The sequence below is a fragment of the Pseudorca crassidens genome, chromosome 17, assembly GCF_039906515.1.
Source record: "Pseudorca crassidens isolate mPseCra1 chromosome 17, mPseCra1.hap1, whole genome shotgun sequence".
NCBI classification, from domain to species: domain Eukaryota; kingdom Metazoa; phylum Chordata; class Mammalia; order Artiodactyla; family Delphinidae; genus Pseudorca; species Pseudorca crassidens.
In genome coordinates this window covers 57,848,782-57,866,364 of record NC_090312.1, presented here as the reverse complement: position 1 = coordinate 57,866,364, position 17,583 = coordinate 57,848,782, and the positions used below count along the sequence as shown (strand labels likewise).

The 17,583-nt window shown below is 36.9% G+C and overlaps 1 protein-coding gene across 5 annotated transcripts in view; it reads left to right on the top strand.

Moving 5' to 3' along the window:
- Positions 1–17,583, top strand: part of RALYL (RALY RNA binding protein like) — an 822,874-nt gene that overhangs the window by 757,693 nt on the left and 47,598 nt on the right. For 4 of the 5 annotated variants that reach the window (XM_067711969.1, XM_067711970.1, XM_067711968.1 and 1 more), the window contains one exon: positions 10,327–10,499. The exons of the other annotated variant lie outside the window; for it this stretch is intronic. In XM_067711969.1, coding sequence (XP_067568070.1) covers positions 10,327–10,499 — 173 coding nt within the window. The remainder of the gene's footprint in view (positions 1–10,326; positions 10,500–17,583) is intronic. 5 annotated transcript variants of the gene reach the window in all.

Here is a 17,583-nt window from a genome sequence, read left to right as displayed (position 1 = left end):
GTAAAATGACCATAAAGGGTGAAAGGAGTGAGAAGGAAAACTAAAGACTGAGTATCGTACAATGAGCAATGACATCTTTTAAAAAATCAAATTTCAGGCAAAGACTCTGTGATATGAAAAGGCAATTAGGCATTCTTTAATTCAACTTTATTCTCAGTGATGTGCTTCCTATATGACCAGCCAAACTCACTTGGACAATTCCAATGAGATTAGCCAACCTACCCTATCCATTAGACCTAACCACTAGAGATGTCACACATCAGTCCCATCAGGATAATTTCATCCTGCCTATATGTTTGGTAAAAGATACAGAATTTTTTTAATAAATTAATGTCCAAGAATTAGAATGTTACAGATAAATGTCAAGATATATAACTTCTTTTGAAAAATTGGAATCTTTCAATACTGCTGCCATATTATACATGACATGCACTTTTCAGTTTGCTAATATCTTTAACCAGCCAATTCATACATTTATGTTACTTGCTTGGTCCTTGATCATATTTGTGTCTCATACTCCTATGGTAAGTTCTCTTTATATGGAGCCAAAATGGACTTTGCTTTCACTTGCTTCAGTTACTCTTTTTATGTCCCCTGAAACCAAGCTTAATATCTAATCCCTTGTGGATGTATCAGCCAATTAAATATATAAAAGAGCTGTAGTATTCTCATCCTTCCAAAACTTTTGAATAGAGTCAACATAATTGGCCCATAGATGCTCAACTTAGCTGCATTCAAATCTTGGTCAAAGCATCTTTGACGTCTTCTTTTCTCTAGATAAATATCAGTAATTTCTTCAGCTGCTTCTCATGTCATTTAGTTTTGCATCTTGAAAGATTGTCATCTCTCTTCTCTAGTCACTGTATAGTTTGTCAACTACAGAGTGTGGTACTCAGAATGGAAGACATTGCTCCAGATGATCTGACTGCTGCCACCTATAACGTGGCTACTAGTTCTGTCCTGAATACCTAACTGCTATCTTACACTTTGTATTAGAATGGTGATGTGTCTGGTTACAGATGTTGGACTGAACACATGAATTGAGCTCTGCTCCCTCCTTAATCTGCATTAAAATAATGACAGTTTTAAAAAATGAAAATCCCTAGGCATAAAGAAAATGGGAACAAAATTTTAGAAGCTAAACAGCAGATGGAGAAGTGTACCTGACTTATCACATCCTAGAAATAAGTCCAGTTTTAACCACAGAACTCCAAAAGTCTCAGAATCAAAGCCATTATATTCCTCTGGAAAAGAGGGTATAAATGGCTGAAAGTCTGTTAAAGAAACAGATTCCTGTGTTACCATTCCCAACTGTCCCTGGCCCACTAGAAGCCTTGAGAAGTTTCCTCTAGAAAAGCTAAAACAGCATATCTCAGGACTAATAGACAAACAAATTTGAGAGCAGCTAAAAACAGGGAGAAAAGCAGAAGTTTGCACAATTACTACAGAAATTCCAAGCATTCTTCTCCCCTTCAGCTGCCAGACTACTGGAAAGACACTAGGAGAGGTTATATTTGGGAATATGAGCAGCTGAAGAGAAAAGATTTAAAGATGTTGGCATGGATGCCACCCAAAGAAATAGTCAACAAGATCACCCTGCAGAAATGATATCCCCTTATACTTACAAAACTTCCCATCCATATTTTAATACCCCACTGTTAATACAAAGAGACAAGATTCACCAGATGGCAGAAAACATTTAATGTAAAAATCAAATACCAAAAAAAAGAAGAGAAAAATAATTAAAAATTGGAGGAAACAGATTGTGCAGGAAGAATAAAACTTCAAAATAAAAAAAAAAATAAAAAATACCAAACCACTGATTAATACCCTAAGAAAGAAAGGGAAGGTATTGCATTCATGAAATAAGAACACAAGACTAAAACTCAGTATTTAAAGGTCAGATAAAAGAGCTTTTAGAAATTAACATAAGATAGCACAAATAAACAGGATTGAAAGACAAAATTGGGGAAACTCTCCCAGACAATACAGAAGAAAATTCAGGTGGAAAATCAGAAGGGAAGGATATGAAAGTTACTGGATGACTATCTGAAAAACAGGGTTTCAGAAAGAAAGAGAAGGAACATCCAAAAACAATTTTTTTGGGGGAAAAAATAACCAAAACTGAAGAACATAGTTAACAAGATTGAAAGGATCCACTGAGTACCTGAAACAGGGCATGAAAACAGATGTGCTTCAAAGCATAAAACTTTGATATTTCATAACATGGGGGCAAAGAGAAAATCCTACAGGCTTCCAGAGAGACAGAGAGGAAAAGAGAGAGAACAGTTTTTATATAAGGAAACAAATCAGAATGCCAATGGGCCTTTCAGCAGCCACACTAAAAGCTAGAAGGCAATGAAAACATCCTCTTGCAACCTACAATTCTATACCTAATTCCCAAACTATTAAAAAGTGAGGGTAGATTGAAGATATTTTCAGATGTACAAGGCTTAAAAAACTTACCTCCAATTCACCCTTTCTCTGATAATTACTAAAGATATACTTCACCAAAACAAGGAGTTAAACCAAGAAACAGAATAACATGACTTTCCCAAAGCAGGGAATCCAAAGGCAAAGGGAATCCTCAGGATAATGATAAAGAAGATTCTAGCATATGAGCTGTGAAAGAGACCTGGAAAATAATGAGTACAGATCAGACCTGCTCAAACGTTCTGGGAGAGACTTTTTCAAGAAGATGAAATGGATTCAGTGGCTAATAGTTGGGGAAGTGAATTGGTTGAGATGAGAGTTACACATCTGATGGAGGGACAGATAAGTTTGTTTAAGCATATAGAAAGGAGTACATGTACTTAGTACAAGTACCAAGTTTAAAACAAACAAACAACCTAAGGCAATTTTTAATTCCAAAGAAAGTAAAATATTGTTTGGGAAAGAACAAATTATTCATTATATACTAACAAGTTAGCTGCTCAATGCATTTACATTTTTAAATTTATGTAAAAACCGAAAACTGATCTAATACAATTTACAATATAACTCTTGAGGGAGATGGGAAGTAAGTGGGGATGGGAAGTAAGCTGAATCCTCAGCTTCCCAAGGGTGATGTTAATAGATAGTGTATAAAACTAATCAAGAAATAACAATATAAACATGCTATTTAGAAATATAAGGGCACATATCTAAAAGAATCGGCTAAGTGAGTATAAAGCCCTTAAAGAGCTGGAAATGGTAAGCAAATGGGAAGAGAAAACTACTGTTTTTCATTAAAAAGTCTTGTAGAAATATTTAACTACAAAAATTAAATGTTTTAAAGAAGCTCAATTTACAGGGGAAAAAAGAGATTGAGTTGTCTCTAGCAAATGGATCAAAACTTTTCCAACTGCTTCCTAGAGAGCTCCAGTGGCCATCCCTCAGATAAGTGTCACTGGACACTTGTTAAAAATGGCAAGGAAGACTTCATTCAAGACTACTGTAATAGAGGTCAAAACTATTGTAATAGGGGATGGAAATTGAACTCAGCTCTACCAAAACAAAAGGTAGGAGGGTTTTTAAATGCAAGAGTGAGCTGACTGAAAAGTATTAGAGGATGTTAGTAGGGAGGTTGATCAATATGATGAGGCCATCCATGTTTGCTGATTGACTCTATGGAAGTTAGGCTCCTACTGGCCCACAGAGACTGGGAGCCAGGAGTCCTATCTTTTTCTGATGATTACATGTCAAAGGGGGAGCCTCCAGGTCTTGAAAAGACATGCCTGGTTATAAAAGATATACAACTCAAAGGGGCATAGAAAGAATTTACAGGCACAAGGTTTCTAAAGTAAATGCTGTAAGAAAAAGGAGGTCAGGGCCCATAATCAGAATGGAGTCTGTCAAAAGTGCAGTCAAGCTGATGGGAATGTTAAGGCTTTCTTAGTAACAACTCAATCATAGTCTTTAAAAATTGAACTCTTTCTCCTCTAAATATACTCTTCTCTCTGCACCCTGCCTCTGTCACATCACCATTACATAAATCCTGTCAATCACATTGCCAACCTTGATATCATCTTCCATTCCTACTATAGCCAGTATTGCAAAATCTGGCTTTTGGCATCTTTTTACTCCATCCCTTCTATTTTCTCAGTGGTACTGCTGATACTCAAGCCCGCTCACTTGCTCTATTGCAGTCACCTTATTTTTTTTAAGAACTTTTAGCTGTTCTTTACACTTCTAATTCCTCCCTAATTCATCTACCTTGGGGCAAATAGATTTACACTACTAAAACATCCGAGGACCCAGACTTGGGAATCAAACAGAACTAGGTTCACATCCTACTAGAGACCTAGTCCCAAAACTTACTACCTGCATAAAATTTGGAAAGGTCGTTATAAAATTTATAAAATGGGTAAAATAATGTCTATTCCTTAAAATTATTGTGAGATTTAAATAAACACAACATCTCAGTAATTTTTTAAGTGATTTATATTGAATCTATGGTCACCTCAACTATCGAGGATACTTCTTGTGAACAACTTTGAGGACTTTTTCACCAGGAGTGTACTTATGTAACTGGTATGTTAATCTAAAGGCATTCTTCCTGCATACCTTTCCCGATGCTCATTTATGTCATTGTTAGTGACACCAGCCATAATAAGTGCATCTTTCTAAATGGCATTTACTGGAATCATTGAGTTAAATTCATATTATATACAGGTATTGTAGAATTTTTTAAAACAATACAGTTTATACTGCAATGTGAAAACAATAGTTTGAGGCTACTAGCTGGCTCTGATGAATAATGTGACTGTTTTTATATCAACATCCTTTCTAACCATCTGCTAAGTACAATACAGCTAGCAATTAGCTAGCAATTAAGCCAGTATGTCAAAAAACTTAATTGCCAACTCAACCAATTTTCAAAGTTATATTAATGATAATAGCTCTACAGCAAAGTGAATTTAATAAAAACGCTTTGAACATAAATCCCAACAATTCTAACTTGCCTTCTAAATCATATATACATGATGAAATAGAAATGAGAGGTACAGAAAAAAATATTTGAATATGAGGATTAAAATTTTATACCAAATTCTTTCCTTTTAGGGCTTTTTAAAGCCTGAGGCATTTTCCTTTAAACAGAAGTATTTACCTGTCACTTGCACTTCGTTTCCTTTGATAGCCATTGTTTAGTTTGAACATGTGCTTTTAACTAAGCAAATTTCTTCATTCTTGAATTTAAAATTGTCTGGTTCTTCCCTCCTACACGTTGGTGGGAATGTAAGTTGGTGCAGCCACTGTGGAAAACAGTATGGAAGTTCTTCAGAAAACTAAAAATAGAATTACCATATTATCCAGCAATCCCACTCCTGGGCATACATCAGACAAAACTATATTTCAGAGAGATATATGTACCGCTATGTTCATAGCAGCACTATTCGCAATAGCCAAGACATGGAAACAACATAAATGTCAATCAACAGATGAATGGATAAAGAAGATGTGGTACATATATACAATGGAATACTACTCAGCCATTAAAAAGAATGAAATAATGCCATTTACAGCAACATGGATGCAACTAGAGATTCTCATACTAAGTGAAGTCAGAAAGAGAAAGATAAATACCATATGATATCACTTATACATGGAATCTAAAATATGACACAAACGAACCTATCTAGGAAATGGAAACAGAACCATGGACATAGAGAACAGACTGGTGGTTGCCAAGGGAGTGGGGGTTGGGGAAGGGATGGAGTGGGAGGCTGGAGTTAGCAGATGTAGGCTTTTATATATAGGATGGACAACACAAGGTCCTACAGTATAACACAGAGAACTATGCTCAATATCCTATGATAAACCATAACGAAAAAGAATAGTTACAAATAAAATGTATATATAATTGAATAATTTTGCTGCACAGAAGTAATTAACACAACATTGTAAACCAACTATATTTCAGTAAAAATAATTTTTAATTTAAAATAATTAAAACCTCAAAAAAAATTGTCTGGTTCCTGAAGAGATTCAAAACACTCCCCTGGGGCTTCCCTGGAGGCTCAGTGGTTGAGAGTCCGCCTGCCGATGCAGGGGACATGGGTTCGTGCCCCGGTCTGGGAGGATCTCACATGCCGCGGAGCGGCTAGACCCCTGAGCCATGGCCGCTGGGCCTGCACGTCCCTAGCCTGTGCTCCGCAGCGAGAGAGGCCACAACTGTGAGAGACCCCGCGTACCGCAAAAAAAAAAAATCTAAAATTAACGCACTTTTCTCACAAAAGAAATGTTGTGGTTGCCCCTCACTCTGACTTAAAAAGTCAACAAAGACTCAAAATAATGCCACTGTTCAAAGGCAGTCCTCCTCCTGCAAGCACCTGAAGACTTCATAGTTTATTTTTCTCCTGGAGACTTGTCAGTTATAAACATGAACAATTTTCCTTTCAGAAATTCTCATACCTCACGATTGATTTTGCCTTAGTGGTGTGGGGCTCTTGTGTAGAATGTTTCAAGGAGGTTTCTTTTAGTTTCTTTGAATTTGTATTTTTGCTACCACGGTGCCAAATTCAAAAATCACTGTGACTCTATGAAAAGAATTTGATACCCAGACATTTATTTTTGTTTTTTTAGTTCCACAAAAATTCATGAATATATTCAACAAATATTTAATTTACATGTAAGCCTCTGAGCCACCAGGGATACAAAAACGTATAAAAAGTTTTCTGCCCCAAAGAAGCTTCAGTAGTAGAGACACAAATGCATGCGTGCGTGTGCATGCACACACGCACTCACAATAAAAAGTAAAAGTGAGAAGTAGAAAAAGAATTATGCAGATAAAGAGACTGTTATGAAGTTAAGAATAAACTAAAAAACTAACAACTACTAATAAACTACTCATTTCTAATAGAAGTAGAATTAGATAATTATTCATAAAAATAGAACAAGTTGCTTTGTTTCTTTCTATTTCAACAAGCTAATAACTGGATCAAAACTGCTTGGTAAACTGTGAACCAACAGTTTTATAAACAAGATATGCTTTCATGTGTGATTTTTTTTTTCATGAAACCTATCACTGCTTAGTGATTATAACATTTCCCATTGAGATAATGACAAAAATCTATGGTGGCCACATTACTAAAGCACAGACTGAGTGTATTTCTGTTAAACTCCTTTGAATCAATTGCCATTATAATTAAGCTTTTTTTCTCAACCCAGATAATGTCTTCCATGCAGCTAGTTTTCTAATTAATGAATGGATGAATGAGGATGTTATAGGATGTTTTTGCAATGAACTATATTAATACACAACTGCCTTTGAAATAGGTCATCAGAGGAATTACAGGTATGTTGTATATTAATACACAAAACAGAGTAACTTAAAACACTATGTCTGGGCTTCCCTGGTGGCGCAGTGGTTGAGAGTCCGCCTGCTGATGCAGGGGACACGGGTTTGTGCCCCGGTCCGGGAAGATCCCACATGCCGGGGGGCGGCTGGGCCCGTGAGCCATGGCCGCTGGGCCTGCGCGTCTGGAGCCTGTGCTCTGCGGCGGGAGAGGCCGGAGCGGTGAGGGGCCCGCGTACCACAAAAAAAAACCACTATGTCTGTCTAAACAGAAATTAAGGGACCACATCAAAGCCAAAATTGTCTTTGTAATATATGATTCTTAATGATCAGTAGTGATGAACTATTTTGATATGGACAACTTATCTATAGCAATCAAGTAATCAATATAGATTCAACTCAAGAACTATTTAGAACCTCTTAAGAGAACATGTTTTTGTGCCCTTTATAGTTTAAAATATGCATTCACCTCTTTTTCCTCATTTGAGCATACTGTAGCCTTCTGAAAGATATCATCTTTATGCTCATCTTTTAGAAAAGAAAATTACAGTTAATAGAACTAGTAATTAGCAAAAGTGTGGATCTCAAATCTTATATTCTCTCTAATACCTTATCTCTTCTCTGTATAAGGCATTCAATGAAGGGTACAGAGAACATCAAAATATTTCTTGATAACTGACTAGTATTGCACTTTTCACTTTATAAAAGATTGATATCTTTATTATCCCCTTAGAGTGTGATAATGACCTTTTGAGGCAATAGCTCAAGTTTCAAGAAAGCTTAAACACTAATGAGAAAAGGAGAAGACAACAACAGAACTATCTGATACACATTTTGGTTGATGAAAAGAGGAGGGATTGTATTCAACTAAGAAGATCAAGAAAGTCAACTTGGATTCCAAAGATAACTGAATCAAATTGTTACACAAAGCCAAATGAGGACTATACAACTCCGAGATCTGGTCCTACATATATTCTCTGAAAATCCATTACACCTTTTGGACCAGAGATTTTCTAGAGAAAAAAAAAAAAAAAGAAACAATATAACTTTCAACATCAAAAAGTGATGGTTCTTAGAGAACATATATTTCTGAAGTCATTAGAGAAGAAATAGATATGCCAGACCAAATGAATTTCTAATATAATGTGAATTTTAACCAGAAGCCCATTTGTGTGTTATAACAAAAGAATAAACACAATGACTTAAAATTGAGAAAGTTTGACTTTAGGAAAAGTTGTAATATTAGGGACATGTTTTATAGAATAATAATTATCCAATCCCAGACCTTCATTCCTTTTTCTTTCTTAAAATACCAACACCAGGACTTGAGAGTCAGGGCATTTGAACCACCAACATAGTGACCCAGAGCGGCTAGAAGTGAGGGGGTCACGTGATAAGTACAAAAACCTCTTTTAGGAGAAAGAGTGGAAGATCACACTACAGTAGCCAAATCCATGTGTCTTCCAGGATCAGCGATACAGAGGCAACAAGGTGGAGCATAAGGCATGATTAATATCAGAGGATTCCAAACTTTTCAGTGCTCTCACTAGTCTGCCCATCACAGCTTTTTTTTTTTAATTAAAATATAGTTGATTTACAATATTGTGTTAGTTTCAGGTGTACAGCAAAGAACAGAAAAAAACTGGTCTGGAACTGAACCCTGAACCCGCAATATCTCCTTGGAGTTATGCCTGTATTTATATAAGTAACTATTACTACAATTTTAAACAATTTATAAGAGAGGATATCTTCTTACTTATACATAATGTTTATCCATTTATTGATTTACATATTAGTTATGTTTGAAAAGATTTGTGCTGAGTCAAAATGTATATAACAATGCTTATTTTCCTTTTAGCTCACATTACAAAAACTACCAAGAATGAATACCCCAAAATATTTTGTCTCTGTAAACTTTCCTTATTGCTGTAAAATATAAATAAATAAACTCAAAGTGCAACATCTTTTAAAACTCGAATAATGGGATAATCATCTGATAAAATAATAATAATCAAAATGAGTGTGAAAAGCACATAGCTTTTGACATAGTCATGTACACATGGCAATAAGAGAAGGAGGTACATAAGATAATCTCATTTATTCAATACCCAGTGCTTCTTGGTATTTTCACAAGAGAAGAAAACCAACCACTAGGGGAAATAATTATTATGTTGTCAGCATAATTCCCATTTGGGCACATTTCTGTGAACGAAATGCACACACCCTGGCATTAGAGGGAATTCCATTAATGTAGAATGTAGCTTCATTTGTTGAGCACTTACTATTTGCAAATCACTAAACTAAACACTTTGATTTACTACTCCAGGCCCTGAAAGTTAAAATCTCTCTATCCTGATTGCGTGGATGAGAAAACTGAGGCACAAGGAGGGTTTATCATTTCAGCGTCACAAAGCTTGTAAATGATGAAGCTCGACATTGAACACGGGCTCTCTTACACCAGAATTTTATTCTTAACCCTTGTGGTTAACCACATCTACCAACAGAATTTAGAGTAAAATATCAAAGGATTGTTCACATGAACATGTTGTTGACGGCCAACATATCTGCTTTTGTACTTTTTTCCTCAGTGAGTTTTTGTCTTCTTCACTTAAGTTTGAACTTGTCAGTGAGAGCATTCTTCATCCTCCTTCCTTGAGTGAACACATTCTACGTTTTATCTGATTTTCTTTTTTTTTTTTTTTTTGCTGTATTTTCTCCTTAGAGAGGACATCCTTATCAGAAAGAACTATATATAACCAGAAAGATCAATCTGTTTATGTAAATCTTTGTTTCCTTATATACAAGTACCATCGGCATTCCCCAATTTTTTTGCTAATTCTGTTAAAAAATAATATGCTTACATGTAAATACACAGAGATATGAACATAAGTTACATGACTGAATAAATTCAACCTTAACATAATTTACTTTATCTTCCTCACACAATAGTACAGAGTTTACCCATTCATAGACTGTTTTTTCATGGTTTATCCAAATGGCTCATGAGCAACCCAAAGTAGTAGTCATTTGCTTTTTCCCCCCTCCACCAGAAGCTCAGAAGAAGAAATTGGAAGAGAGTATAGAGCTGATCCAAGATGAATGTGTGTCAGAGAATGCAGATCACTCTACAGAGGAGCCTGCTGAAGGAGGGCCAGATGCCGATGGAGAAGAGATGACTGATGGGATAGAGGAGGACTTCGATGAAGATGGGGGTCATGAGCTGGTAGGAACTAAACATTTGGTGTCCACACCCTTTGGTAATAGTACCAGCATGTCAGCGACTCATTCATTCTAAAATATAGATTAATTATTGGGGGCTTATTTCTTTCTTACATGCACATATTTAAGGCAAACTCAGGCAGTGCTTTGCACATAATAAGTGCTCAATATATTTTTGCTAATTTAAAATATGAGGGAATAAATGAATGAACAGGAATATTATATATGAGATTAGGTATATTTACAGCCTCATATGAAAGATTCTCTTTCTCAAATGCTTCGTCATGAAAGGAATCTTGTGTTTGTGCAGTTACACATGAACTGTACGTGGGTATAATATCCTGGTAACAAAACAACAATTTACTGGACAATACATGGTTCCCCTCTTATTTAGTAGTGTCACTCACTGATGATAATTATATTAGTTATAAGGCCAACAGCCCTTTTTACACTCTGCTCACTACGATGATCCTTCGGTGTATAGCCAGTTTATCATCTTCAGTGCCTGTGCTGCTTGATAACCAGTTTTTATGAGTTGCGGATTTGACTGAGACTTGATTCTTTACATGTTTTGTTTTCCCCAATGTTGTAATCATTATACTGGTCATTTCCAGATGTTCTTTCCTGTATAAACACACCAGGGACTTGGTAAATATATGCTGATGAGAATGCTACTCCTCATATTTTATCAGCCATGAAATTAAATATACTATCTTAAAGGGACTGACTAATAAGAATAAGGCAAATGTGTGTGTATGTGTGTGTGTGTTGCCAGCTCTCAAGTATCTATGGACTGATTGCATTAAACTTGACTTATCCTAGGTAATATCAGATTCCAATTTGTTTTATTACCTACTGTTATTTAACTGATTTTGTCGTGGTTGTTATTTTGGCATGGTAACTAACCTATCCCTAGTTTCATTTATGGAATTCTATATTGATTTTTAACATTCCAGCTGTTTAAATTACATGGTACCTTTATTTAAACTTTTCAGATATGAGCCTTTAACAACCACCCTTATTTTTACAAAAGTCTGTATCAGTTTGAAGGACTTGAGTACCTATTTTTAGATCTAGAGTCTGTTGAGCAGGGAATAGAATGAAAGACTAACAAGTTTCTCAGCTTCTCCTTAGGCAGGACTTTAATCCAACAACATAAGTTCCCCAAGCCATTCTAATCAGACTTTTGCTGTCACCGTCTCATTGTGACTGCTTTTGTTGAGATCTCTGGAGGCCTCCATGTTGCCATTACCAATGGTTGCCTCTCCGTTCTTATTTTAATTAACCTGTCAGCAGAATTTGGCTGAAAACTGCTTAGGAGAATTTCTCAGAATACTAGTTGTTCATTCTCATTCACCCGTGCTAGAAACTTTCCCTCCATATTCCCACTAAATAATGGAATAGCCCAGGACTTTGTCATGGGCCACCTTCTCTTTATACACACTTTCACAAGGTAACTTCATCAAACACCAGAGCTTTGAGTATTATTTATAGGCCAAAGATTCCTAAATCTATATTTCTACTTTTCATCTCTTCCTGGAATTCTAATCTCAAGTAGATGCCTCTCTCCTCATAAATGTTCAATAAACAATTGAAACCTAACATGCCAGAAACATTCTTGATTATTTCCAGCCATCTTATTACTTTCCAGCCTTCCTCTTTCTGGTAAACAGCATCATTATCCACACAGTTGTTAAAAACCAAAACGACGACGATTACCTTTGATTCGCTCCGCCTTCCCCCATACATTCTACCTCCAAATCATAGCCCAAAGCTAGTTACATCTCCACTACAGCTAAACTGACTTTTTTGCTTCAGCCCATTCAATCCATTCTCCACATAAAGGGATAAAAATCTTTTTAAACTGTATACCAGATAATGCTACTCCCTTGCTTAAAACCCTACAGTGCTTTTATCACACTTAGAATCAAAATCCCTAAGTGCATGAATTTAAATTGAAATTGGGTGGAAGATGCCAGGAGAGAGAGAGAGAGAACTTGCTGAGGAGAAAGAAAGTCCCCAGTGCTGACGGGAAAGGGATTTAGGACACAGTTGTATGTATAGGCTGACCTTCGACGTGAAGAGGGACACTCTTTCATTGCAACAAACTGTAGTAAGCCTGAGGATTTGGTGGCAGGTGCTTGAGGGAATTCAAGCATGAACTGTAAGTCAGAGGGTGATAATCTCTGGAGAGTGAGGAGAGATTGGCATTGTCACATATTTAAGGAGAAAGGTGAAGATTTGAAGAAGCGAGTATGGAAAACACAGAACATCACTAATTTGGAAAACATAAAGATTGACGGTTAGTGTCCACAGCCAGCTGAGGCTAGAGACCAAGAATTAAAGAGTAGTAGTTTGCAAACTTTAAGGTGCATCAGAATAACCTGGAGTTTGTTAATTCCCATTCCAGATGGTTAAAACACATATTGCTGTCCCATTCCAAGAGTTTCGGATTCAGTATGCTGAGTGTGTCTGGGAATTCACGTTTCTAATGGGTTCCCAAGTCATGCTGATGCAGCCAGTCTGGGGTTCTCTTTGAGAACCACTGTTGATCAGGGAAGGAGGGGAACATAGAAGGGGGCTGAGAAGGAGAAAACAGAGGCACGAAGGGAATAGAAATCCTTATACCATTAAGGACCAGAGGAAAGGAAAGGAAATGAATAAGAGAAAAGCAATTGTTGTACTCAGAGAGTGAGATATTTCAGAGGAGTGACAGGTGATGAGAAAATCCATGGGAGGGGGGGATGGAAGTGGGATCATAAGAAAAGTCACTGCATATGAAGAATTCAAGGAACTGAGAGGCTCAGATGTAAGATAGCTCATCTACGTGTGCATGAAATCACTCCAAATATCAGATAGAAGTACAAGGGTAAGACAGCTATGAAAAGTCAGCTGGCATGAAAGAGATAGCAAGGCCCATTTTAGTCCCAGATCTGTCACTATCCAATCCAATCGATTCACCTTAAACATAACTTCTCTGAGTCTCAACTTTCTTATCTACAAAATAGTAAGGTTAGGTCAGAAATTTCTAAAATCCATTTTGTTTGATCTTTCCTCTGAGTGAGTCTGTGTTCCAGGAACACCATGTCTGAAAGAGCAAGGGTTGAGCATGCAGCCAAGGGAACAAAACCAAACCATGGTGTTTGGTTTATGTTCTAAACACACAGAAAGTAACTGATCAGAACTATTTCTGCCTGAATGTTCTCAGGTTTTCTCCCTCAACTCCAGCATTATAATTGGGGGTTTAGCTAATTGGAGGTAAGGATACTATCTCTAGTATCTCATTTCATTTCTAAAACTTGGAAAACAATGAGTGAGGGTGAGTGTAGTACTCAGTCCCTGCAGTCTAAATGGAGACAGGGGAGTCCCTCCCAGTGATTGGCCAAGAGAAAATTCCCTGTTCTGGTGTCTACTATTTTCTCTTTTCCAGACCACATGAACAAAATCATCCTTGGTTCCTGAAAAGGAAATTAAAAACACAAATCTTCTCTTTTTGAAGAGTGGGTATGATTACAGATTCGGCAAGGATACAGTATAATTAGGTCTTTAGCACATACAGTAGCAACCAAAAGGAAGAACTGGCATCCACGTGCTCAGTCAGCTGCTCAAAGAAAATCTGAAATGAATGGGAAACAAGACTTGTATCTGAAGCAAAGGAGATCCAGCAAAATGTGATAATGGGACAGCCATAAGTGGTGGCACCCCTTGTGGAGCATGCGGGAAGCTGCTCCATATATTGCCTAGATCTAAATATCCAGTTAGTGAAATCGATTTCCATTAAGCAATCCATTCAACTAACGTTCAGGTGCCTACTGTGTGAATCAGATGCTACAAAAATTGTACAGATAACTAAAACTATTGCTTTATGTGTAAAATGAAATGTTTAAGTAAATGGTTCTTTTTCTCAAGTAGCTTAGTGCCTTAGAGAAGACTGATTTCCTCATGTATTTGGACTTCATAATTTATAAGAAGCAAACCAGGGCTAGAAATCTGTGATTCTATAATAATCTATGCCTATATATTTCATTAGTGCCTATCAATTAAGACTTGAATATATTTAAAATTGAACTCTATATTGACACATTATACATACACTATTAAACTGTTACCATACTCATTTCTGAATAAATCTATTAGCAAATATTTATTGATTGACCACTAATGAGATTTTTGCTATGGGAATAAAGAAGGAAATCATATTTCTTCCACCAAAAAGGCTATCAAGAACTCAACTTGTTTCAAAATGGCAGAGTAGAAGGACGTGCTCTCACTCCTTCTTGCAAAAACACCCAAATCACAACTAACTGCTGAACAATCATTGACAGGAAGACACTGGAACTCACCAAAAATGATATCCCACATCCAAAGACAAAGGACAAGCCACAATGAGATGGTAGGAGGGGCACAATCACAATAAAATCAAATCCCATAACTGCTGGGTAGGTGACTCACAAACTGGAGAACACTTACACCACAGAAGTCCACCAACTGGAGTGAATGTTCTGAGCCCCATGTCAGGCTTTGGAACATGGGGGTTTGGCAACAGGAGGAGGAATTCCTAGAGAATCAGACTCTGAAGGCTACCAGGATTTGATTACAGGACTTTAACAGGAATGTGGGAAACAGAGACTCCACTCTTGGAGGGCACACACAAAGTAGTATGTGATTGGGACCCAAGGGAAAGAGCAGTGACCCCATAGGAAACTGCAGCAGACCTACCTGCAAGGGTTGGTGAGTCTCCTGCAGAGGTGGGGGCTGGCTTTGTCTCACCGTGAGGACAAGGACACTGGCAGCAGAAGTACTGGGAAGTGCCCTTGGAGTGAGCCCACCCAGAGTCCACCATTAGCCCCTGTAGGCTCCAGTGTTGGGTTGTCTCAGGCCAAACAACGAACAGAGAGGAAACCCAGCCCCACCAATCAGCAGACAAAAGGATTAAAGTTTTACTGAGCTTTGACCAACAGAACAACAGCCAGCTGTACCCACCACCAGTCCCTCCCATCAGGAAAATTACACAAGCCTCTTAGATAGCTTCATCCACCAGAGAGCAGACAGCAGAAGCAAGATGAACTACAATCCTGCAGCTTGTGAAACAAAAACCACATTCACAGAAAGATAGACAAGATGAAAAGGCAGAGGGCTATTTATCAGATGAAAGAACAAGATAAAACCCCAGAAAAACAACCAAATGAAGTGAGATAGGCAACCTTCCAGAAAAAGAATTCAGAATAATGATAGTGAAGATGATACAGGACCTCGGAAAAAGAATGGAGGAAAAGATCGAGAAGATGAAAGAAATGTTTAACAAAGATCTAGAAGAATTAAAGAACAAGCAAACAGAGATGAACAATACAATAACAAAATGAAAAATACACTAAAAGGAATTGATAGCAGAATAACTGAGGCAGAAGAATGGATAAGTGACCTGGAAGACAAAATGGTGGAATTCACTGCTGCAGAACAGAATAAAGAAAGAAAGAATGAAAAGAAATGAAGACAGCCTAAGAGACCTCTGGGACAACATTAAACACAACAACATTCACATTATAGGGGTCCCAGAAAGAGAAGAGAGAGAGAAAGGACCAGAGAAAATATTTGAAGAGATTATAATTGAAAATTTCCCTAACATGGGAAAAGAAATAGCCAACCAAGTCCAGGAAGTGCAGAGTCCCATACAGGATACCGCCAAGGAGAAGCACACTGAGACACATATTAATTAAACTGGTTAAAATTAAAGGCAAAGAAAAATTATTGAAACCAGCAAGGGAAAAATGACAAATAAAATACAATGGAACTCCGATAAGATTAACAGCTGTTTCCTCAACAGAAACTCTACAAGGCAGAAGAGAGTAGCATGATATACTTAAAGTGATGAAAGGGAGGAAACTACAACCAAGATTACTCTACCCGGCAAGGATCTCATTCAGATTCGATGGAGAAATCAAAAGCTTTACAGACAAGCAAAAGCTAAGAGAATTCAGCACCACCAAACCAGCTCTACAACAAATGCTAAAGGAACTTCTCTAAGTGGGAAACACAAGAGGAGAAAAGGACCTACAAAAACAAACCCATAACAGTTAAGAAAATGATAATAGGAACATACATATCGATAATTACCTTAAAAGTGAATGGATTATATGCTCCAACCAAAAGACACAGGCTTGATGAATGGATACAAAAACAAGACCCATATATATGCCCTCTGCAATAGACCCACTTCAGACCTAGGGACGCATACAGACTGAAAGTGAGGGGATGAAAAAAGATATTCCATGCAAATGGAAATCAAAAGAAAGCTGGAGTAGCAATACTCATATCACATAAAATAGACTTTAAAATAAAGAATGTTACATGAGACAAGGAAGGACACTACATAATGATCAACAGATCAATCCAAGAAGAAGATATAACAATTATAAATATATATGCACCCAACGTAGGAGCACCTCAATATATAAGGTAACTGCTAACAGCTATAAAAGAGGAAATTGACAGTAACACAATAATAGTGGGGGAATTTAACACTTCACTTACACTCCAAACAGAAAAATAATAAGGAAACACAAGCTTTAAATGACACAATAGACCACATAGATTTAATTGATATTTATAGGACATTCCATCCAAAAACAGCAGATTACACTTTCTTCTCAAGTGTGCATGGATCATTCTCCAGGATAGATCACATCATGGGGCACAAATCAAGGCTCAGTAAATTTAAGAAAATTAAAATCATATCAAGCATCTTTTCTGACCACAATGCTATGATATTAGAAATCAATTATAGGGAACAAATCATAAAAAAAAAAATGGAGGCTAAACAATACATTACTAACTAACCGAGAGATCACTGAAGAAATCAAAGAGGAAATTAAAAAATACCTAGAGACAAATGACAATAAAAACACAACAATCAAAACCTATAGGATGCAGCAGAAGCAGTTTTAAGAGGGAAGTTTATAGCTATACAAGCCTACCTCAAGAAACAAGAAATATCTCAAATAAACAATCTAACCTTACACCTAAAGGAACTAGAGAAAGAAGAACAAACAAAACCCAAAGTTAGCAGAAGGAAAGAAATCATAAAGATC